General features: G+C 37.8%; 2 protein-coding genes across 6 annotated transcripts in view; one reads left to right on the forward strand and one right to left on the reverse strand.

Moving 5' to 3' along the window:
• The window catches only part of Gstcd (glutathione S-transferase C-terminal domain containing), a 66,285-nt gene extending 56,195 nt beyond the window's left edge, over positions 1-10,090 (reverse strand). For all 3 annotated transcript variants that reach the window (XM_048333434.1, XM_048333432.1, XM_048333433.1), the window contains exons 1-3: positions 9,881-10,090; positions 4,397-4,837; positions 2,878-3,330 (exon numbers count right to left, since the gene is read on the reverse strand). In XM_048333434.1, the coding sequence (XP_048189391.1) occupies positions 2,878-3,330; positions 4,397-4,816 (873 nt within the window). In that variant the 5' untranslated portion in view covers positions 4,817-4,837; positions 9,881-10,090. The remainder of the gene's footprint in view (positions 1-2,877; positions 3,331-4,396; positions 4,838-9,880) is intronic.
• Positions 10,091-10,172: 82 nt separating this feature from the next.
• Positions 10,173-23,739, forward strand: Ints12 (integrator complex subunit 12). 3 transcript variants are annotated; one of them, XM_048333583.1, is made up of 7 exons: positions 10,173-10,241; positions 13,523-13,688; positions 14,938-15,090; positions 16,725-16,912; positions 17,682-17,841; positions 19,069-19,215; positions 22,539-23,739. In XM_048333583.1, exons 2-7 carry the CDS (start codon positions 13,533-13,535, stop codon positions 23,121-23,123), a joined length of 1,389 nt encoding a protein of 462 aa, XP_048189540.1. In that variant the 5' UTR covers positions 10,173-10,241; positions 13,523-13,532; the 3' UTR covers positions 23,124-23,739. The 3 variants fall into 3 exon arrangements, with proteins under 3 accessions (XP_048189540.1, XP_048189539.1, XP_048189541.1); XM_048333582.1 differs by lacking the exon at positions 10,173-10,241 and adding an exon at positions 10,248-10,396; XM_048333584.1 differs by lacking the exon at positions 10,173-10,241 and adding an exon at positions 10,878-11,030.
• The last annotated feature ends 434 nt before the right edge of the window (positions 23,740-24,173 follow it).

Below are 24,173 nucleotides of genomic sequence, written 5' to 3' on the forward strand. Positions count from 1 at the left end.
GCTCAGGCCCTGAGTCCAAGGCCCAGGACTGGCCAAAAAAAAAAAAAGCATTTGGGGAAAACTACATCTTATCTTCACCTGTCATCTTTCACTAGTAGTCTCTTCTTAATCATCTATATACTACCTTAGGCAGGTTACTTTATGTTGCTTTAATCTGCTTAGAAAACTATAACAATGTTCAGGTATTCCCCCTAGTCCTTCTATTTGGTAAACCAAACCTAGACTTAGCCAAATTGATTCTGTTTTTTTCATGTCTTTGACCTTATTCCTGTGGCTACATCCACTGACCCTGGGTTCCATTTCATACTTCACACCCAAATCTAGCATCTTCATCATTAATTGTAAAACTTAATCCTGATTCTGATTTGTTGGTGTGTCACTCCATATGCTTCTCTAGGTTAATGCAAGCACAAAAGCTTGGCAACATAGCCACAATATGAACAAACTGATGGCAACATTATTCAAAATGACTTGAAGAAAGTGCTACAAAAGCAAAATCAGGCTTTGGCAAAGAAAAATGAATTCCTTAAAAGAAAATGAGCAGATCCTAGAAAAATACAAAGGAATAAAGGAAGATGGTATAAGCATTTACATATTAAATGTTAGGCAGAATCTAATCATACTTATAATGGAAAATGCTAAGTACGAAAGCTTTCTTGTATTTTAAATTGAGACAAATCAAAGCTCCTTCCGACTATGAGGAACATGACTCAGGAGTAGTCAGATGTCCTACCTGATTCAAAGGAAGAAGGGGGGGGGGGAGGTGTCCAGGGGAATCTTGTCAATTAGGAATACTTCAGCTCTGATTAAACCTAACTAGATAAATGGTATTTACATTTGACTAAAATAAAATTCAGATTAGTTGAAATAGGGCCAAATGGTTGGAACTAAAATCAGCTTCCTACAGGTGAATCAAAATTACACTGTATGTTTTGCTGAGTTTAAAGTAAAAAAAAAAAAAATCAGCTTGCTTCTATCACATTTTGTCTGTACCACTTGGCATGATTTCCTGTGACTATTATTTGTTTGTTTTCCTGTTCATTGCTACTCTCTGCTAGAATATTAACTCCACCAGGTTAGGTATGTTACCTGTTTTGTTCATCCACTGATTGCTAGTGCTTACAACAGGCTTTCAATAAATATCTCCAAACAACAAGCAGATGCCACTTTGATTCCCTTTATAAAATTACAAAGTTATTAACATCACAAATGTCCAATACTTCAGAGTAAATCAGATGGCCGCTCTAAAGACTAAATTGGTAAAAGATGAGAGGAATCAAAGATAAGGTAATCTAGAAAAAAACTGACTAGACAAAAAAATAAAATCATGATATTTGACATTTATAATACTGACTGACATCTAAAGAGTTCCTGAACCTTTTCATATGTAATTCATCATTTTGGTTGCTATTTTGCTTTGTTTTGATTTGGAAGACAATGATAATTGATCCATACTGCCTAACGTATTAGTGAAGCAACAGCCTCTAAATCTACAGATATTCATTAGAAATATTTTCTGTCAGTAGAGACATCTTCAATGGTGGTGACTGAGAATGAAATCTGATACCTCAATCCTTATTAGAGGAAAGGGTAAAATGTTCTAAAGCAAGAAAAATACAGCTTTTAAGGACAAACTATAAGGCGATATAGCAAGCCAGCTTTCTATGTTTACTCTGGTCTTATTTTCATCTTGTTCTTTTCCTCCACAGAGTGTGTGTGTGTGTGTGTGCGTGTGCGTGTAACTTTCTACCTTTATTTCCACAACATACAATAAATAGCAAAAACTATGTAACACTATCATCTTTATGGTTTGACACCACTCAACATAATGAAATTAGAATTTTAGTTGGCTAAGTTTGGTATACAACTGACAAAATGTATTTAGTTTTTAATCATTTTCTTATACAGGACCGTCTAGTGACAGAAGATAATTATAAGAGCAATTGACAATCATAACAATTGCTAACATTTTTAATAACTCAGAGTTAAGGTCATAATGAGCTAACTGAAAAAAATGTTTTAAAGGTCTTAATGATTGATTACATTAGAGTGTATCAGTCTGCTTTCCATCACTATGACAAAATACCTGAGATAATCAATTTAATGAAGGGAAAGGGTTCTTTTGGCTCTGAGTTGCAGATTTCAGTCCATGAAGGCTTGACTTTGGGTCTGTGGTGGCACAGAATGTTATTGCAAAGTGCATAATTGAGGAGACCTACTTACTTCAGGGCACTTGAAAAGCAAAGAGACAAGAAAGGGCCATGGTTTCAACATCCCTTCAAGGGCACATACACCTAGCTTCCTTATACTTTTCTGACCTGCTAAAGGTTTTACACCTTCCAGTAGTGCTTCAGCCAAAGGCCAAGTTTTCAGCACATGGGCCCTTGGTAATATCAAGATTCAATAACAAAGCTGGTTCATGTTTGTAGGTCCTAGCAACATGGAAGGAGATGGAAAGATTGCTGTTCAAGGCCAGTCTAGGTTTAAAAAGTATTAAGTCTACAAAGATTTTATCTCAGAGTACTAGCTGAGTGTGGTGGCACACACTCATAATCCCAGCTCTGTGTGAGGAGTGCAGTTCAGAACCAGCCCAGGCAAAAAGTATGAGAATCTATTGGATAAATAACCTAAGCAAAATGGCTGAGAAAACTTGCTTAGCAAGTGCAAGGTCCTAAACTAAAACCCCAAAGCTGCTAGGTGGGGGAAAGGAAGATCCCAACAAAGTCAGAGAGGTACTATTTCCATTTAACACATAAAAAATGAGATATTAATAATTTGGCTCAGGTGCATGACAGTTAAGAAGTGGAACCTGAATGCAAACTAAGCAATTTCAGATTGAAATTCATGGCAGTATGCTCACACCAGATAAAACCTTACCAGAAAATGATGGATACAGGGCAAAAGCACAATGTCTGCCAAAGTGAAGTAAAGTCCCTCTGCAAACACATGCTCCAGAGGAGGAAGGTCAGAGGCCTTTGCTTTCCTGATGTGAGAAGGCTCCCGGTTGGTAGGAGCTGATTCTTCTTCCACCATGAGCTTTGAGAAGGCCACTTTCATTTCTAGACTCTTAGATGGACAGTCCAGGTCCTTGGGTGTTTCCTGGGTATGGACCTTGGTCTTGGCTGTTCTTTTCTTTTCAGCAACCTTCTGTTGCTTCAGCTTCTGCCTGCGGAGTTTGTCATCATTGTGTACTCTAACAGGCTCACTAAGCTTTTTCTCTAGCTGGAATATTTCTGCAGGGATAGCAGGGGGCTGCTCAACAGACTCTCTAAGGAAATTCTCAATCGCCAAAGGGATGGTGAGTTCACATAGCCTGGTCCACTGACTAACCTATAAAACAAAACAAGAAATGAAAGGATTCTCTTTTCAACACAGACTGAATATAAATGTCACACTGGGAAATTAAGTTAGTGAAGAGAATTTAAGTCTTGGGCTGAACTATCCCTGGGCTAGGCTTTAATGTTCTATCAAAAGACTTATTTAGGTGCTTCAAAAGTGAAAACATTAAAGGATGGAGCTTTTTGGTTCCAGTAGCCTCTTACTGAATAAACATAACTTCACCAAAAAAGAAAAAAAAAAAGCAGGGCTTACAAAGCATTGCTACTTGAGCTCCTGTTTATATGTAAATGCTTCCTTTGAAGATTCTCAATATAACTAAAGGACAAAAAGAAGTTAATCTCTAAAAATGTCTCCCAACTATGGAAGTGACTTATAAATTCTTATCTTTTAGTTAAACACTGAATGAACATAGGATTATTTTATATAGTTTTTCTTCTTTTTTTTTTTTTTAGTGCCATACTGGGGCTTGAACTTAGAACCTTGGTGCTGTCCCTGAGCTTTTTCACCCAAGGCTAGTGTTCTGCAACTTCAGCCACAGCTCCACTTCCAGTGCTTTGGTGGTTACTTGGAGTTTAAGAGTCTCATGGGCTTTGCTACCCTGGCTGGCTTCAAATTGTAATCCTCAGATCTCATCCTTCTGAGTAGCTAGGATTATAGAATGAGACACCAGCCCCCGACTTCAGACACTTCATTGGTTACTGTTTTGTTTTTGTTTTCTATTTTGGGTTTTTGGTACTGGGGCTTGAAATCAGGGCCTGCACACTGTCCCTTAGCTCTTTGAGGCTAGCACTCTACCATATGAACCACAGATCCACTTCCAGCTTTTTGCTGGTTGACTGGAGATAAAAGTCTAATGTGCTTTACTGCCTGCACCAGCTTCAAACTCATGACCCCCAGATCTCAGCTTCTCAAGTAGCTAAGATTATAGACATGAGCCACTGGCATTTGGCTATTGTTTTGTTTTGGGCTTTTTTCCCCAAATAAATGAAATTTTATTCCCAGTAGGAAGATATATGGAGCCTTTAATCATTGAAGAGAGACCTGACCTTATACTTACTTCAGCACAGGCTTTCAAGCAAGTCTTTTTAAAACCCAGAAGTTCCAAAATGTCCTTCTTTGAGGGATCAGCTTCATAGGATTTCTGGATTATGTGTCTTAGTACAACAGCAAGTCCAGCTCTACAAAAGTTGTTGGGCTGTTCTACTACTGCAGGCAGACAGCAAGTCTGGACTATGGGTGGAAGCTCTTGCCTAGAAATAACCTGCATTTCAAGATCCTGAGATAGCACATTTCTTAGAAGTGAACCATCAGAACTTTCGTTGGGGAGGACTAAATAAACTTTAAGGATTTTGCAGTCACAGTATGACAACAAAAATAAAGTCACAGATGTATGAAGAGGGAAGATGCACCCTTCTGCTTGGTGAGAAAAGTCCAGGTATAAGTATTCTTCTGCAAGACTTCTCTTAATACCTTTCATGTTCTTCTTTCACTGAGTCACCTAAACCACAAATTGAAACAGTTACATGCTTTAGAATATAACAATCTGGAAGCTAATATTAAAGATAAATGCTTATCCTAGAAACCAGTAAGAATTGTGATATTAGCCCTTAAGACCTTCAAATGAAATTTTTCCTGTACTTTGTGCAACAAATTAGTCAGTCAGGTATGGTTCCTTTAAGATGAGCACAATTTACTGCTATGTAATAGAAAGTATTTTTAACTGCTTTCTTGCTCATCCCCATACAAATCTATTAATTTTTTTGGTTATATCTTCAATATGTATTCAGAATCTGATTGTTACAAGATTTCTATTGTTTTTTAGTTACCCACATCCTCTTGTGTATTGTATTAATTGCCTCCAAAGTCTACTTCCCAACTGGTCTATTATCAAAATAGCAAAGTGATTCTGTTCAACCTGAACAGAAAAGTTCACCATTCATGTAATGCCACTCAGTTTAAACCTTCCAGTATCTTCCAATTATATTCACAGAAAAACCAGATTCTACAACGGCCTACTAAGATCTCCTTGATCTAATTTTTGTATGTCTTCTACTTTCCTCCTTGCTCATTATTCCACCCAAAGTGGAGCTTTTTCCTAAAAAAATCTAAGCATTTCCTATTTTAGGATCTTCATACATGGTGTTTCAAGAATTAAGAACATTCCTTCTAGCTTCTCCTGCTGCTGTTGCTTCTTTCCTTCTCTGTGCTAATATCAGGGCTTGAACTCAGGGTCTCATATTCTTGCCTCGCTTTCACTCATGCATGGTGCTCTACCACTATTTTAAAGATTCCAACAGGCTATCATGAAGTCAAATTATTCCTTTAAGATTTTTGCCAATTAAGATGACTTTTTTTTTTTTAACCTTTGAGTCATACATTCCTTGGATCCAGAATTGTTGAGCTCTAGTAAATCAATTTCAGAGCTGACACTAGATGGCACTGTTTAAATGCATTCATCATAGAAACTTGCAATGAGAAGAGGGCATTTTAACTTTTTTTAAAAAAGCCTTTTATAAAAATATACTTGCAGTTTTGTCTCTGAGGAGCCTTTGAAATGTTAGTAACGTCAAAGTACTAAATTTCCCTTAGTATTGTAAAATTTTTGTGTTTTATTGATTTTTAATGAAAAGTAAGTCTTCACTCTTCTCAACCATTTTATTTTATTATACTAGAGGTTATAATCCTTTGTAATAATAGAATACAATTAGTAAAGTAACTATTTGGGAAAAACTTCTTGCTAAAACTTATTAATTTTCTGGGTTTTGTTTGACATCAGAAGTTGATATTCAAATTACTAAAATGTAAATATTAAAGTTAGCAGGCAAAAATAACTAGCATGCTTTATACAAACTGGTCTCTTGGAGTTTTCCCATAGAAATCTACATCAATTTATCAGTCTTTGTGACTAATTCTCCCAGCAGTCCAGATTTCAAAGCAAACATCACTGATTTCCTCAATTGCCTATTACTCTACTGGCCTATTGGGAGACTAGTAACTGGGGCTGGGAATGTGGCTTAGTGGTAGAGTCCTTGTCTAATAGGCACGAAGCCCTGAATTCCATTCCTCAGCAACATAGCCCCAGACTGGCAAAACAAAAATGGAAGTGGGGTTGGGAATATGGCCTAGTGGTAGGGTGCTTGCCACATATACATGAAACCCTGGGTTCGATTCCTCAGCACCACATATATAGAAAAAGCCAGCAGTGGGCTGGGGATATAGCCTAGTGGCAAGAGTGCCTGCCTCGGATACATGAGGCCCTAGGTTCGATTCCCCAGCACCACATATACAGAAAACGGCCAGAAGCGGCGCTGTGGCTCAAGTGGCAGAGTGCTAGCCTTGAGCGGGAAGAAGCCAGGGACAGAGCTCAGGCCCTGAGTCCAAGGCCCAGGACTGGCCAAAAAAAAAAAAAAAAAGAAAAAGCCAGCAGTGGTGCCGTGGCTCAAGTGGTAGAGTGCTAGCCTTGAGTAAAAAGAAGTCCGGGGCAGTGCTCAGGCCCTGAGTTCAAGCCCCAGGGCTGGCAAAAAACAAAAATTGAAGTCATGCTTATTTTACAGCTTTTAAGATATAGAGATGAGGAGAGAGACATGTACACTTGCCACTTTCCAATGTATACAAGAGCCACAAAATGAAAGCAAAGGGATGATACTGTCCAAAAAGAATTGTCCTCATAACCTGACTCATGGAACTGTAATCCCTCTGTACAACTTAATATTTTTAAAAGAACCATAAACCATGCTTTGATGCATATTTTACCATCTCCTCACTGTGAGCACTTGGTACATGTTCGATGTCAGCAAAACAGAACAGCAAATAACTGTTCTTTGTGAAAACTAAAAATAAATGAAATACTCAAGAGAAAATGGAGGGCTGGGAATACAGCCGAGTGGCAAGAGTGCTTGCCTCAAATACATGAAGCCCTGGGTTCAATTCCTCGACACTACATAAATAGAAAACGGCCAAAAGTGGCGCTGTGGCTCAAGTGGCAGAGTGCTAACCTTGAGCAAAAAGAAGCCAGGGACAGTGCTCAGGCCCTGAGTTCAAGGCCCAGAACTGGCCAAAAAAAAGAGAGAAAATGAAAAGTACTCTTGATTCTTAACATGTTTTCCGATATAGATATGGTTTTCCCTAGATTATCAATGTTACATGATGAGATTGTAACTGAAAAAAAATTCACTCCCTCCTGGGCAGTAATTTTTAAAGTAAATATCAAATATTTAGTGAATCTATGTGAATTTGGTACCACTTTTTGCTTAAATTGAATTCTTTTACATTTTTAACTTCTTAAGGGTGCAGAATCTGTTTCTGCACATTGTGCATAAAGACTATAGACAAAATTCCTCTTACTTTTTCTTCTTTCTGATCTTGATGATTCTTTGGCTCATTAGTTTTTATATCATGAGTTTAAAGAAGATAGCTACTAAGAGAATCAACTTCTGGGTCTCTAGGGATTCTCAGCACAGCTTTTGTTATTCCATAGCACATTCTTACCAAGCACAGAAATGGTGTATCGTTTGTTCTTTCTCACCTTTGACAAATGCCATACTGCAAATGCTCCTGAGGGACAGTGAGAACGCAGCAGACAAAGCCATCAGCTTTAGGAGCTGAACAAACGCAGTGTAAATCCCTGGGCATATCCAAGGGACTAGCGGTAAAAAGAAAATCTTCAGATCAAATGGTTGCATTAATCACAGGTTTAAAATTAAGGCATGTAGACATTTTTTACACTGTCATTCTAGTTAATGTATCTCAGCCTTTAAAACTTAAAATCTAAAATCTTTTTTTTACTACTTTACTCCACAAATGTCTGTACCAATGTATTTGTGTGTGAGACAGAGAAAGTAAAAAATGTTGAAAAGAAATACACTTTGCTACAAGCTGCAAAAAGTTGTCGTTTGAAAAGTTGTGGGTTCAGCCAGGTGCTGGTGGCTCAGGACTGTAATCTTAGCTACTCAGGATCTGAGTAGCTGAGATCTGAGGATTGGGGTTGGAAGCCAGTCAGGACAGAAAAGCCCCCATGTGACTTTTATCTTCAATTAACCATTCAAAAGCTGGAAGTGGAGCTGTGGATCCAAGTGGTAGATCACTAGCCTTGAGCAGAAGAGCTCAGGAACAGAGACCAGGCCCTGAGTTCAAGCCCCTCAACTGCAAAAAAATAAAAAATAAATAAAAATAAAAGAAAAAAATTAAAAAATATTTCAGGGCTCCAAATTCAAGTCAATATCTTTGGTGACTGAATACTACAAAGGAAATTATATTTTATATAATATGGATGCAAAGATATGTTGTACAGTAAAATATTAGACAGTAATTTATTTTTATATTATTTTATTTTTTTCTAACATTCAAGAATTTAGAACTCATGTTACTGTTAAGATTCCATGGTTTCCCTCATTGGTAATAATTAGTATACATCTAGGATAGTCCTAGCAGAGGATCGCAATAGCTCAATAGCTATGTACATATGATCTTGTAAGATAAAGCTAAGTGAAATGAACTGCAAGATACAGAAACAAGAGATTTTCCATTGTTATTTTTAATGTACTATGTGAAACTCTTTCTTTTTTCGCTCGTTTTTCTCTCCTATGGTTTATCTCCTGTTGTCATTCGGTTTGGGGGCCCTGCGTATTGTATATATGTTTATCTGAATTAGGAAAAGGAAGAACATCAAAACGTTGAGACAAAGGATAAAGAGCGAACTGATGCAAGAGCAACACTCACAAAACAATATGTTGGAAATTAACTGTACAACTAGTGTGAGGACTGGGGAAGAAGAAGGAATGTGGGAGACAGACCAGGGAGGGGTAACAAGTATAACAAATGTACACTACTTTACCTATGTAACTGTAACCTCTCTCTACATCACCTTGAAACCAAAATTAAATTTAAAGATATAAAAAATAAGATTTTTTATAAAAATGAACTTATGTTACTGAATAGGTACAGGATTCTGGTATTAAAAGTAAATGTCACTTCATTCCAGAACCAAGTGGGGGTGGAATGCAAAACACGTATTACGTAAATATTTATGATGACAAAGTAATTTTCATGTATGTGTTAAACTCATATTTCCTATGGCATTTAATAACCGAAGGGAAATACTGTTTTGTGTAACAAGCAAATATCCCCTCATGAACCATCCGTTACTTTGCAGGCAATGAAAAACTTAGGTATCAAAAAAAAAGTTTAAACCATAATCCAAGAGATTTCCTAATTATACTTAACATCCAACTAACCCACAAATTCCTATGACTGAAAACTGCTCTGAACCCTCTATTAGGAGAGGATAGGCTCCGGGAAAACCAAGAAACCAGGAAAAGGGGAAGGGCCGGGAAGCGCCGTCCACACCTGCACCCTGAGGTGTCTCCAAAAATATCTGGGACGAACTCCGGGCTGAAGACGCATGACAAGGAAAGGCTTCCAGCCTTCGCCTTTCCCGCTCTTCCCCAGCCTCCTCAGCCCTTTCGCCACACCCGGGGCAGAGCCTGGTCCTCCCGAGCTCGCGGGGCCGAGGAGGCTGCGGAGGCCCGAGCGCCCTCCTCACCTGGTCGCTGAGGCGCGGCCAGGCTCCACCGTGACGGGCGACGCCGGCCAAGCGCGCCTTCCAGCCCGGCCGGAGCCGAGATTCCGAGGCTACTTCAGGGAACGGCTGCTAAAGAAAACAAAAGCAAAAGGAAACCAAAAGGTATTAACAGTCTGGAACATAAAAACCCCACACCGGGAACCCATCATTCATAATGCGGCGGGCCGGAAGAGGACGTGTGGCGACACTTCCGGCTGCTTCACTGATAAACGTTCCTGTCCGCGCTTGCTCCCCGGAACCTTTGTGCTGTGCCCCTGGCAGGACGTAGGGGGACGCATTCGGAAGAAGAGCCTGGGAACGGACTGCGCGGCGGGGCGGAGCGGTGAGTGGTGCCGGCGAGTCCCGGCGCCGGGATGCTTCTCGGGGGTCTCGAGACCCCCGCGAGGGCCGAGAGGGACTGTAGTTCTGTGGAGTCTCAGTTTCCACCCTCTCCTCGAGGATGAACCTCATAGTTTGCAGGCGGCTGCGTGCCCCAGCGTGAGTTCCCGCCCCCCCCTCGCGGAGTGCTTTGCCTCCGAGGGTGCTGCGGACTGAGTCCTGAGTTCCGAGTCCCGAGTCCCGGGGACCTGGACCTTGGAACCGGGTCTAGAAGCTCGGGGTGGTTACCGCACCCTACCGGTATTGCTCCCTAATTTAGCCTTATATTTTGGCTCCCGTATCTAGTACTTGTGCTCCGTGACCAGGCCTTGGGTTTGTTTGCTTATTTGTGCCGACCCTGGGGCTTGAACTCAGGGACTGGGTTCTGCCTCTAAGCATTTTTGCTCAAAGCTGGCGCTCCACCACTTGAGCCGCAGCTCAAATTCCAGCTTCTTGGTAGCCCATGGGAGATGAGAATCTCAGGAACTTTATTGCTCACGCTGGCTTTAAACCCTGATCCTCAGATCTCAGCCTCCCCAGGAACTAGGATTACAGGCATAGCTAGGATTACAGGTGAGCCACTGGGGCCTGGCCCTTCGAAATGTTTTGCTGTGATGGTGAGATTCACGATCCTTTTTTCAAGCTTTTCCTCTTTCATTTCAGCTTCTCCACCGTTTGGTTAGTTTTAGATTGGAGAAGGGGTTAAGTATCCCGTGGATGATTGAAAAAGGAAAAGCTTGCAGATACATGAACGGTAAAGTTTCAGGATGGAAATAAAGACAGCAACCCTGCTATTGCACACTGCACGATTTTTTTTTCTGTTTGTTGTTATTGCACGTGCAGATCAGCTTTAAAGACTGGCAGATAGGAAAGTGAGATTTAGAGGAAAGCATAAATTTATGCTTACATAGGAATACTCGACTTAATTTGAGGATGACAAAAGCTCTAGAAATTAACATTTAAGCAAGAACCTAGCTCATTCATTCACTAAGTATAAACACCTGTTAAATTAGAAGAATTAGGGAATTAACAGTGCACAAAACAAACAACAACAGCCTGTTCTCCCTGACCTTACAGCTCTAATGGAATTAATGAGTTGATACCAAAATTGAAAGATTAGGAAGAAAGAGCATTGCAAATAGAAGCATTATACAAATTCCCAGTGTATGAAAGGTGCTTGTGTTTTTGCTGCTTTAGGTTTGGTTTTAGTGGACAGGGGAAAAGTTGAGTTTCTTTTGTGACATTTGGTTCAGTGACCTGAGAAATGATTAAAACTGTGTAGGAGGACAAGACCATAGTATTTTGACCATTTAATCCACTTTGGTCACTTATTTTGGCATGCTGCAAAGTAGTATGAAAAAAAGATACTGTGTTAGATTCAACAGGAATGTTTCTGATTAGAGATATAAAGAGTAGGAAAAGAGCCCTGTGCCCTGATAACCAGAGAATGCTATGATTTATTGAAAAAAATGGTGCAAGACTGACTGACTTGGGGCTGGGAATATGGCCTAATGGCAAGAGTGCTTGCCTCGCATACATGAAGTCCTGGGTTCAATTCCCCAGCACCATATAGATAGAAAATGGCCAGAAGTGCCACTGTGGCTCAAGTGGCAGAGTGCTAGCCTAAGCAAAAAGAAGCCAGGGACAGTGCTCAGGCCGAGTTTAAGGCCCAGGACTGGCAAAAATAAAAATTAAAGAGTAGAATAACCATAACCTCAACTTTAGTAGTTCATAATTGAATTTGAGATGTCATTAGGTCCACCTAGTAATCTGGGTATACAGGATTTGAGCTTAGAAGTGTGCATATTTGAGTGTCATGTGAAACTTAAAAGAGGGAAGGAAAGGGGGAAGGAATAAATAATCCATTTTCAACTTGCACTTTCATATTCCAGATTTCCGGCCACAGTAAGTTTTAATGACATAAACGCTGAAAATGGGAATTACCGTGTTGATAGATCCTTAACTGTAGCAATGTATGTGTTGCAGTTTTACAATATTAACTTCAGGGACTGAAGAAGATTGTTAGCTCTAGCATTTTGATCAAAGGGAATGCATTTTTTATTTCAATAATTGTTTACTTGGAGAAGTATTAGAAAAAGTGGCAAGTAGAAATAGAACCACTTGATAACTTTGCTTAATCATAGAAAATATAACTTTCTAATGTTTTAGAATTTCACAAATCATCGATGTATAGCTTCAATTGTCTTGGCTATTTCTGAAAAGCTCCTTAGAAGACAAAACATTACAAGCCTTGTAAAACACCCGCACATACGCACACACATTCAGAGCCATACTTCAGAGACGTTACCTTGTCAAAAAATAGGCTAATGCATGAGATATCACCACCTAGATGTGGCATAATAAGTTTATCTTTAATATTTAAGAGTGGGACAGAGGAATACATATATAGATATGTATATGTAAATTGCGATAAAAGGTGCCACAATGACCTCTGCAGCCATCACTTACATCTTTAACCATTGCCCTCTATGATTCTACATCCACTTGCTACCCCACACACGTACACCGAATCTGTGGTTTTGTTCTGTTCTCAAAATAAGGTGTAAAAGAAGTTTTTTTGGGCTGGGAATATGGCCTGTGGCAAGAGTGCTTGCCTCCTATACATGAAGCTCTCGGTTCGATTCCCCAGCACCACATATATGGAAAATGGCCAGAAGGGGCGCTGTGGCTCAGGTGGCAGAGTGCTAGCCTTGAGTGGGAAGAAGCCAGGGATGGTGCTCAGGCCCTGAGTCCAAGGCCCAGGACTGGCCAAAGAAGAAGAAGAAGTGACCTAAACACAACCAAATTCCTATGCACTGAAACTATACAGATGGTGCTTAAAATAGCTAGGAAGGAGTTCTGTGCCAGGGTAGATATGATCTGCCTTTAAAAGTTTACCATTGCTGGAAATGTTGCTGTTCACCTTGTAATCCCCACCAATTAAAGTCAGGACCAACCTGGTGCACATCTGTATTCTCCACAAATTAAGTTCAAGGCCATCTTGGTCTACCTAGAGAGACCCAGCCCAGGATAGCTAGTGAAACTGACTCTTTCTCAAACCTGGCAATGCTGTCGTTATTCTAGTCAGAGCTAGAAAAGACATTTCAGTTTTTCTGTAATAACCTCTGAGTCATTTAAAATTTGTACAGTATTATTAGAAATAAAGTGAAAAAATCCTTGGATATTGGTGATGGTATTTTGTCTCTAAATTACTTCCTGCCCTTTTTTTAAAAAAAATTCTTTCAGGTGTTTCACAATGGCTGCGACTGTGAACTTGGAACTTGATCCCATTTTTTTAAAAGCTCTAGGTTTCTTACATTCAAAGAGTAAAGATTCTGCTGAAAAGCTAAAGGCATTGCTTGATGAATCGTTGGCTCGAGGTATTGACTCAGGTTACCGCCCAACTCAAAAGGTATCTATATATGAATTTAAAATTTGTATAGAGTTTTGTAATGCCTGTAGTAGTACAGTAATTGCATTTAGGCCTTCTCAAAACAGAAGAAATTAAATTCTTTAGTTTCCTTAATTCCCTTAAGCTTTCAGAGAACTCATATACCACACAGAAAAGTTCTTTTACTTCAGGTATATAGAATTCCACTTCCAATTATTTATTGTCAGTTTTTTTAAGTTGTTGAATGTAACCACAATGTAGTAGTATTCTGTAATGTTTTAAGGACAAGCATATAAATGAAATAAAATGAAATGATCATTTTTCAAGCAGAGTAAGATGGCTAGAATATTATTTAAGGGAAAAGAGGTATAGGCGTAGCTCCAGTTTTGATAATAACAAAGTAGTCAGTGGCAGTTTTATATAATATTTTGAAAGTAAAAAAGCCTTTTTAAAGTCCTGGTTTACCTCTTGTAGTTGTATGATGATAATTGTGTATCATGAATGTTTACTGCGTCCCAGACACTTTTCTGAGTGGTTTATGTGTAATTTCAATTATGATAATAGTCTTTAGAGATCGGTATTGCTTGTTTTCCTCATTTTACAATAAGAAAATTTTACAATAAGAAAACTGAGTTGTATGGTAACTTCATTTCACCCAGCTGCTGTTTATTGGCAAATGGGAATAAAAAGGATTACTTTGCAGAGTTATGAAAATTACAACAGGTAAAATATATGAGTCAATTAGTGTAATGTCTGCCTGGAACATAAAAAGAAAGACTATTAGTGAGTGACAATGCTTATTATATTCTTTTATATCTTTTCAAATTCTTCTTTCTGTCCCTGAAACTCACCCAGGTCTGAGTTCTTGGTACTAAACTGAGAAGGAAAGACAGAGCACTATATAATTAGCTCAAGTCTAATCACAGTCTGAAGCTCAAGACATAGTCAAGCCCCAGGCTCAGTACTTTTTTTCTTAGGATATATACCTACAAGATACTGATTACAAAGGACTACAAGGAAATTTGGAAGTATGATGGGTATGCTTATTATATTGAAGGCATTGCTAGTGTCAAACTTTAGAAAACTTCATACTTAAATAGTTACAGTTTATATGTCAGCTTTTCTCAGTAAAGCTGTTTAAGAAAAGGATGTTACGTTGGCCATAACATCTCAGTTTTTTTACTGGAAATTGCTTAGGTTTATTATCTGTTGCTTATGAATATTGAGTAGTGTGAATATTGAACTGATATCTTTTCATTTTACACTTTAGGATGTAGAGCCACCAAAAATTTCAAGCACAAAATCTATTTCTATTAAACAAGAGCCTAAAACATCATCCACTCTTCCTTCTGGTAATAATAATGGCAAAGTCCTCACGTCTGAAAAAGTAAAGAAGGAAGCTGAAAAGAGACCTGCTGATAAAGTAAGATTATATTTTAATTTTGTTTATCGGAAAGTAAATTATTTTCCATAAGCAGAAGCTGTTTTATGTCTACTTTTTATATGGCTATACATATATAATAATCACTCAGTAAATATATGTAGATAAATGCTAACTTTTAAAAATAAGTAAAATTTAGAAACCTTTTCTTTAACCATTTACTGTTTTTAACAAATATGTTAGCCTTTAGAGATACAGTAAATTTCAAATGTAAACTGCCCTAATTCAGAGATTATATCTAAAATGGTTTCTGAGAAATAAAAGTAGAAAGGAAGAAGAATATGACGAAATATAAACTTTGTTACACTAGGAAAGCTTGTTAATAGGTCCATAGACATGCTTGGATTGTATATTTTGGGTAAATTGTGCAAATAATTAAAAACTTAGCAGTTAATGAAAATAAACTAAGATTTTCCTCAGTAACTCTTTCCCTTAAGGTAGGCCATATTATTCCATAGATGTTTCCAATTTTGCTAAATGCTAGCTCCTCATAAGCTATATATTACTTTTTTTTGCTTTTAAATTTCCACAGTGATAATCATCCTTTGTGTGTATGTCATTTGGTAACTTTTTTCCACTCAACAGTGAAATTTGTGTTATGCGTATAGAACTAGATAAATTTTAACCACTATATAGTATTTTCTGAATAAACCAGTTTATCCATTTACCTTCTGATGAGGAAGTAGGATGTATCTGTCTACTATGCTGACTTCTTGTGAACATGATTTGCATAGGATTTATACCTATAAGTGGAAAATAGGATCTGTAATGTGTAAGTGTTGCCAAATTGCTATCTAAAGTGGCAGTACTAAAATTTATTCTAACCAACAAAGATAAGATCTTCAAATTCTCTTTGTCTTACAAAATTTCAGTTTTTAATCCAACAGGTTAATCTAAAGGAGCCAGAATTAGCTTTCAAGCACATAGGGCCCTGTGTTATTTCTGGATAACGGTATTTTTTCTTTTTATTTACTTTTTTTCAGTAGAGTTTAAGTTTCCGTAGTTTAAAACACCTAAGATAAGCGTAGCCTTTTTAATGCTGATTTCAAGTCCAAGCAGCTTGATTAAAACACACACACACACACGACAGAAAGTACAAGTAAATCCACTGAACTTCTAGAACTCTTTAATGGGTAGAAGAATACAAAGAGAATATGAGTATATGCCAAACTATTCTGATTTATTTATTTCTGCCTTGCTTTATTATTTTTTTTGCAGGTCCCGGGACTTGAACTCGGGGCCTGGATGCTATCCCTGAGCCTCTTTGTGCTCAAGGCTAACTCCTTACCATTTAAGCCATAGTGCCATTTCTGGCTTTTGAGTCCCAAGACTTTCCTGCCTGAGCTGGCTTTGAACTGCAATCCTCAGATTTCAACCTCTTTAGTAGCTAGGATTACAGAAGTGAGCCATTGGTTGTACAAACTTGCTATTTTTTAAAAAGTAGTGAGCACAAGTTAGTTATAATTCTTTCACAGATCTTTAATGTGCCCATTTGTCTGTAACTATGTGAAAATATCTGTAAACTAGTTTTATTGTATACTTCCCATCTTATTTCTCAAGGATTTAAAGTTTATTTAATGTTTGCTATTATTATTATGATTGGGTTCTTTTAATAGATGAAATCAGAAATTGCTGAAGGAGGTGACATTCCAAAGAAACCTAGATTGGAGAAACCAGATACTCGAACCTCCCCCATTACTGTCCAAACCAGCAAAGATTTGGCTATGGCTGACCTTTCTAGTTTTGAGGAGACTAGTGCTGATGATTTCGCCATGGAAATGGGCTTGGCCTGTGTGGTTTGTAGGTAAGTTATACATTGGATTCTTTGGAAGAACAAACAAACCCCTCTTGTTGGGCATTTGCTATTTCATTTTTGTCATTTGAAAGTGAAGAGGAAATAAGTAGATGGTGTCTTTTTTTTTTTTTCCCAGTCCTGGGCTTGAACTCAGGGCCTGAGCACTATCCCTGGCTTCTTTTTGCTCAAGGCTAGCATTCTACCACTTGAGCTACAGTGCCACTTCTGGCTTTTTCTATATATGTGGTGCTGAGGAATCGAACCCAGGGTTTCATGTATATGAGGCAAGCACTCTACCACTAGGCCATATTCCCAGCCCTAGATGGTGTCTTATCAACTGCCCATAAAGCAACTTAATATCTTAAAATTTGTTAAAGTTTTAATACTGGGGTTCTAGAGGGTAAGTGATGTTTACATTCATGAGTGAGGAAGAATATGTTAAGCAGAAAGTTATTTGCCTTCTTTTCCTTTGAAATGTTGATAGCACTTATCTGCAGACTAGTCAAAATCTGCTGTCTTCCAGAAATAGGAAAAAATACACAATGAGAAATGACTAGGAAAATATAGCCAAATTTATGGTATATTATATATTACCTTCAAAGTAAATGAAGTACTTGTACAGTTTGGATGTTGGGATTTGTTTATTTTTACTTTTATTGAGAATTTCTTTTATCCTTTTACTGTATCCAATGTAACAGGAACCACTCTGAAATGAATTTCAGTTGGCTATATTCAAGAAAGTATAATGTATAATTGTGTGGTTTTTTTTTTTATTTAGACAAATGACAGTGGCATCTGGTAATCAATTAGTAGAATGTCAGGAGTGCCATAATCTCTACCACCAAGATTGCCATAAACCCCAGGTAACAGACAAAGAAGTGAACGACCCTCGCCTGGTGTGGTACTGTGCTCGATGTACCAGACAAATGAAAAGAATGGTAGGAATTATTTCATGTCTGTTTTAACCCGCCTTTTAATTGTTCCGTGCTTTCAGAGTAAAAAAATTGAACACCTAACATATTTAAAAAGTTTAAAGATGATTTTTAAATGTTTGTGTATATTTGGTATATGCATTTTATGTTTCTTTACCTGAAGACCGGATCCATATTATATGCGTTTTTCTCTATTTGGCTTTTAGCTTCTTCTAATTCATAAATAAGCAGCATTAAAGACCCACAACATGTGAATATTCCATACTAGTATGTCAATGTATTTATAAACACTTTATGTAGTACTAAGGAATCACTGTGGAAAGAGATGCTGTACGAAACCTGTCTTTGTTGAGTCTCGTAGGAAACAGAAATTGTCCATTCCTGATTGAATTGAAACCCTCAGCTCTACAAGTGTACAGCAGCAGTATTTGTATGAGTGCCCTGTCTTTCTGTGTTTCCCTCATTGTGTTAGAGTGGCCATTTAGCTCATCCTCCCAATGTACTATCTCATTTTGCTGTTCATTAGCATAACTTATTATATTGCATACTTTTCTAATTTTAGTTAATGTAAAAAGTAGATGAGTTAGAAACCAAGAAGTTGCTATCTACTCCAGTGATGCATCTCTACCCTCTACCCTGAGTTTTCTTGTTCCTTAGATGAAGACCTCTTTTTGTTTGAATTTATGGCCTCACATTTGTTGGGAGGTGAAGCTTGAGTCAAGGCCTCAGCACGTATTTGCTTTAGTTACAGTTTTGGGTACAGCCTCAATTTTGCCCTAAGCTAGCTTTGGATCATGATTCTCACATTGATCATCCCGTTTATAGCTTCCTTGTATCATTACTATTTAGAAACTTATAGGGCTGGGGATATGGCCTAGTGCCAAGAGTGCCTGCCTCGTATACATGAGGCCCTGGGTTCGATTCCCCAGCACCACATATACAGAAAATGGCCAGAAGTGGCGCTGTGGCTCAAGTGGCAGAGTGCTAGCCTTGAGCAAAAGGAAGCCAGGGACAGTGCTCAGGCCCTGAGTCCAAGCCCCAGGACTGGCCAAAAACAAACAAACAAAAACACAACAGAAACTTATAAAGTCTATAAAACTAATATGATGCTAAAATATTTGCCTTGCAGTCTGTATTTTCAGTGTTGTCACAATATTAGAAGTTTACCTGTTCTTTTACTATATCTTTTGTTTTTGTATTTCATTTAATCCACTGACTTTTTTTTTAATATAGGCTCAAAAATCTCAGAAACCACCGCAGAAACCAGCCCCCACAGTTGTTTCTGTTGCTCCAGCCGTCAAAGATCCATTGGTTAAGAAGCCAGAAACTAAACTCAAGCAAGAGACAACCTTCCTAGCCTTCAAGAGAACAGAAGTAAAGGTATGGTTCACTTTTATCTCTAGTTATATCTTAGTCTAGAGTAAAGAATGTATGCATAATTTTTAAATCTAATGGAATACTATATATTGAATTACTATGTTGGAAATGAAAACTGCATTTTATTAACTAGTTAGAAAGGGAACTTTTAATCATTGAATATGTTACCCTACTGTTTGTCTTTATCAGAAAGAACAATAGTCTAGGATTATTTCAATAAGTAGATGGGCTATTGAAGAAATTTTTTTATTTAGTCTCATGGATTTTTTTTCTTTATTATTATGAGCTTTCATAGTACTTACTTTTTTTTTGTTTTTACTTTTTGTTTTGCCAGTCCTGGGCCTTGGATTCAGGGCCTGAGCACTGTCCCTGGCTTCTTTTTGCTCAAGGCTAGCAACTGCTACTTGAGCCACAGCGCCACTTCTGGCCATTTTCTGTATATGTGGTGCTGGGGAATTGAACCCAGGGCTTCATGTATAGGAGGCAAGCACTCTTGCTACTAGGTCATATTCCCAGCAGTACTTACTTTTTATACAAAGAAACCCTACAGTGTAGTAGGAAAACCACTGCTTTCATTTTCTGAGTTGTCACACTCAATTTTTAGCCCTCATATAATGATGATATCACAGAATAAACTATTTTCCTAATATAATTTTATAAGAAAAATAATTTTTTTCCTGAATTATATATTCCACGTATGAGCATAGTAGTAATTTTAGAAGAAAAATCTCAGTAGTTGTATAGCAAGCTCAACAGCTTTTGTTTGATGTAAAATATATGCATGTAAAATACTCTAAAAATGAAATACTGGTAATTTTACTTGAAGAAGTTTTTACTTTATTTACTGAAATAGAGTTGATATCCAAAGGATATCCATTATTGTTTTATTATAAAGGAATGTAATTAATTAGAATATAACAAGAAGTACTTTATTTATTAAAACTACAGTGGATATGTTCTATATTTAATTATTTTGGTAAATTTTTATGTTAACCTGTTATTATTAAAATTTACCTTTTTGCCGGGTACTGGTGGCTCACGCCTGTAAACCTAGCTACTCGTCAAGCTGAGACCTGAGGATTGGTTGGAAACCAGCCTAGGCAGAAAAGTCTGTGAGATTCCTATCTCCAATAACCTATTCAGAAAAAGCCAGAGTGGCACTGTGGCTCAAGTGGTAGAGTGGTAGCCTTGAGCATAAGAAGCTCAGGAATAGCACCTAGGCTCTGAGTTCAGGCAAAAAAAAAAAAAAAAGTTTACTTTTAGCAAATCATTCATGATATCATTTTATGGCAAATATATTCAGACCTTGCCTCTCTTTTTTGTCTGATAGATTTTAGTGTTTTGTGATTAGAACAAAAAAAAAATTTTTTTTTTTGGCCAGTCTAGCACTCTACCACTTGAGCCACAGCACCACTTCTGGCTTTTTCTATATGGTGGTACTGAGGAATCGAACCCAGGGCTTCATGCTTGCTAGGCAAACACTCTACCACTAGGCCATATTCCCAGTCCTAGAACAAAATTTTACTGTGAAAAAAAGTTTGTTGCTGTTCACATGTAACAAGCAAATGGTTTCTTAACTACAGGAATGGCAAAAAGGTGTTTTTACTTAAAAACATTTGAGTAGGGCACCAGTGGCTCACACCTATAATCCTAGCTACTCAAGAAGCTGAGATCTTGAGGATCAAGGTTCGAAGCCAGCTGGGGCAGACTTTATCTCCCAACTAGTCACTAAAAAGCTGAAAGTGGCGCTGTGGCTCAAGTGGTTGAATGCTAGTCTTGAATACAAAAGCTCAGTTACAGAGCCCAAGCCCTGAGGTCAAGCCCCAGGACTGGCACCAGAAAAAAAAAATAGTTTGAGAAATTTTATTTTCCACAATGAAATGTAAGAAATTACTTTTCCTCCATGTTTGTGATCTTTAATTTCCTTTGTCCTGATTTTATTACAAACTATATGTTGTCCCATTGAAAAGCAGGACCCTGCAATGGCAAAACACTGAAATAAAGTGTCAAATACATAGAACTTGTTTCTTGTTTATATTTCATAAGTCTTTTAAAATTGTTACATGTAAGTTTTCCTTGATTAGGAATGTTGGAAAGCTACTTAGCTATATAGCAGGCAGTTTTGTGTGGAGTTGTTTTTTGTTTGTTTGCTTGCTTGCTTGTTTTTTAAGATTCTGCTTGCTAGGCAGGTGCTGTACCCCTTGAGCCACATACCAGTTGCTTTCACAATAGGATCTTACTATTTTTTTGTGGTAGAGGAAGCATGTTGCCCAAGCCAGTGTGGGCTCTGATCCACCAATTTCTGCTTCATTCTTCTCCACGTAGCTGAGATAACAGGAACAATGCCACCAAACTATAGGTTGAGATCAGAGAGGGATCTCATTAACATTTCACCCAAGTGAGCCTCAAACCACAATACTCGTGATCTATACCTCCTGAGTAGCTAGGATTACGGTCTTCTGGATTTTTTTTTCTTATTTTACAAGTACTATACACTTCCAAACAATTGCTTTTGTGTATACACAGATAGTTCATAGTGCTAGAATTATTACTTCGTAATGAATGGTAATTTTTACAACTTTACAGTTTGTATACAACTGTTGTCTTTTTCTCAATAAATACTGATCTGATCTTAATCTCGGGCATCTCCTGAATATCCTGGGTATAAACATTTTTGTCTGTTAAGAATGGATTCAACTTTGGAATGATACTCAGTCATTTTGAGCATAATCTAAAGAATTAGATGTTTGTCTGAGTTAGGTAATACCTTTTTTTTGGAGTAAAAAATTAGCTAAAATGCTTTCAGATTTTGTATTATAGCTTTCTACTGAATCCTAAAGCAATTGCCAAAGGGCATTTCATACAGTTTCTTTTGGAATCATTTCAACAAGAATGTGTCATCAGGTGCTGCTAAGTTATGCTTGTAAACCTATGTAGCTGCTCAGGAAGTTGAGATCTGATTGTGGATTGACAAATGCTCTTGACTTATCTTCAATTAACCAGCAAAATGTGAGACTGGAGAAGTGGCTCACGTGGTAGAGATCCAACCATGAATGAAAAAGCCAAGCCAGGGGGCAAAGCCCTGAGTTCAAACCTCAGTACTGGTTGGGAAGGGGAGGGCGTTGCAAATAGTAGCAAACCCACTAGCTATGTATATTTTATTTCAGATCAGCTTAATAGAAACCTAACTTTGTGATAAAATTTAAACTTTGTAAGTTATTACTTTTGTATAAAAACCTAACAAGCCTGTTATAGGCAAGGATATAAGTATTTTTTATACTTGGCTCTAATGTAAGATTTATTTTTGTGTGTTTGTTTTGTTTTAGCCATCCACAGTTATTTCAGGAAACTCTTCTAGTAACAATGTTTCCTCTTCGGTAACTAGTGGCCTAACTGGATGGGCGGCTTTTGCAGCCAAAACTTCCTCAGCGGGTCCCTCAACAGCAAAATTGAGTTCAACAACACAAAACAATAGTGGGAAACCTACCACTTCTTCAGCTAACCAGAAGCCTGTGGGCTTGACTGGTCTGGCAACAACTTCTAAAAGTGGAATAGGTTCCAAAATAGGTTCTGGTAATAACACCACACCCACTGTACCATTGAAACCACTTCCACCGCTAACCTTAGGCAAAACTGGCCTGAGCCGCTCAGTTAGTTGTGACAATGTCAGCAAAGTAGGTCTTCCTAGTCCTAGTAGTTTAGTTCCAGGAAGCAGCAGCCAACTAAGTGGAAATGGAAATGGTGGTACTTCAGGCTCCAGTGGAAGTACCACTAGCAAAACCACTTCAGACTCAAGCAGCACTCCATCAGCGTCCCTTAAAGGCCCAACTTCACAAGAATCACAGCTCAACGCTATGAAGCGATTGCAGATGGTCAAGAAGAAAGCTGCCCAAAAGAAACTCAAGAAGTAGCATAGCCAAGTAGGTTTGTATATCAATCATCTACTTTAATGGTAAAAAACAAAAAACAATTATTGTTAGCACATGAACACAATTTAATAAAAAATCTTGAGAATCAAAGTTCTATTGTTTCTTTACAATGCTAAATATTATTTAGTCAAACTTGGAACCTTTCTTATTATAAAGCTAACATTTTTTTGTTAAAATGACTGATTCTTGATGAGACCTGCAGAAGATTGATAATATATGCAAATTTAAAAGACACTGTTCACCTAAAAAGAGTTGATCCTGCTGAATGAGGTGCCTTACAGGGATGATCCAACATAAGGACTTTTTAGTGCTTTCCTTCCAATATGCTGAGTGTTCTGTTCCAATCATCACCCTCTCGGGAATTGATTCTGTGTTTTCAATTACTGTGTCTTTTTTCAAAATTTTTTGTGATTGATTTCTCATTCCCTGTATGTATATTAAACTCTAAATCACTTTGTGTAAGAATTGATCTCCTCCAACAGATTGTACATTCTCATACTCCTTTAATACACCCCTTTTCTCAAAGTGACCACATTTCCTGACATTACCAATGTAATATATACTTGTATATATTCAATAAAAGGAGAATTTTGATTCATCCTTAGTGTGCACATTTCTGAGAATTATTGAGAAAATGATCTATTTTCATAAATCTCTGTAGATGGGAAATGACTTGTTTACACACAACTTCTTCCTGTACCATGAAGGAAAGAAAAGGCTGTTTATACTGCTTAAAATGTTAGCATTTTACCTCATTTTAGTTAACTTTGTATACAAGATGCTCCTGTGTAATGATTACTTCTAGAGATTGTTTTGCACATTAAGTCTGTGTATGATTTGAATGTGGATTGATTCCCAAAGTTCATGTGTTAAGAGTTCACTGCCCAGGGTAGCAATGGTAAGAGGTGGTAAGCCGATTAAGAGGTGACGCCCAGTGGAAATTCCTAAGGGTCACCCTTGGAAAGAACTAAAGTGCTTTTCCTGTGTTCTGTGAGTTCTCATAAGAACAAGGAGTTATAAAAGATTAAGCCT

The sequence above is a fragment of the Perognathus longimembris genome, chromosome 24, assembly GCF_023159225.1.
Source record: "Perognathus longimembris pacificus isolate PPM17 chromosome 24, ASM2315922v1, whole genome shotgun sequence".
Lineage (NCBI taxonomy): Eukaryota > Metazoa > Chordata > Mammalia > Rodentia > Heteromyidae > Perognathus > Perognathus longimembris.

What these genes read in the sequence shown, in the direction of transcription:
- Ints12 (XM_048333582.1), top strand. Translation starts at nt 10,359, where the DNA reads ATGAACCTCATAGTTTGCAGGCGGCTGCGTGCCCCAGC. An exon ending in CCAGACAAATGAAAAGAATG is followed by an intron (nt 17,842 to 19,068) that starts GTAGGAATTATT and finishes TTTTTAATATAG; the next exon opens with GCTCAAAAATCTCAGAAACC. An exon ending in TCAAGAGAACAGAAGTAAAG is followed by an intron (nt 19,216 to 22,538) that starts GTATGGTTCACT and finishes GTTTTGTTTTAG; the next exon opens with CCATCCACAGTTATTTCAGG.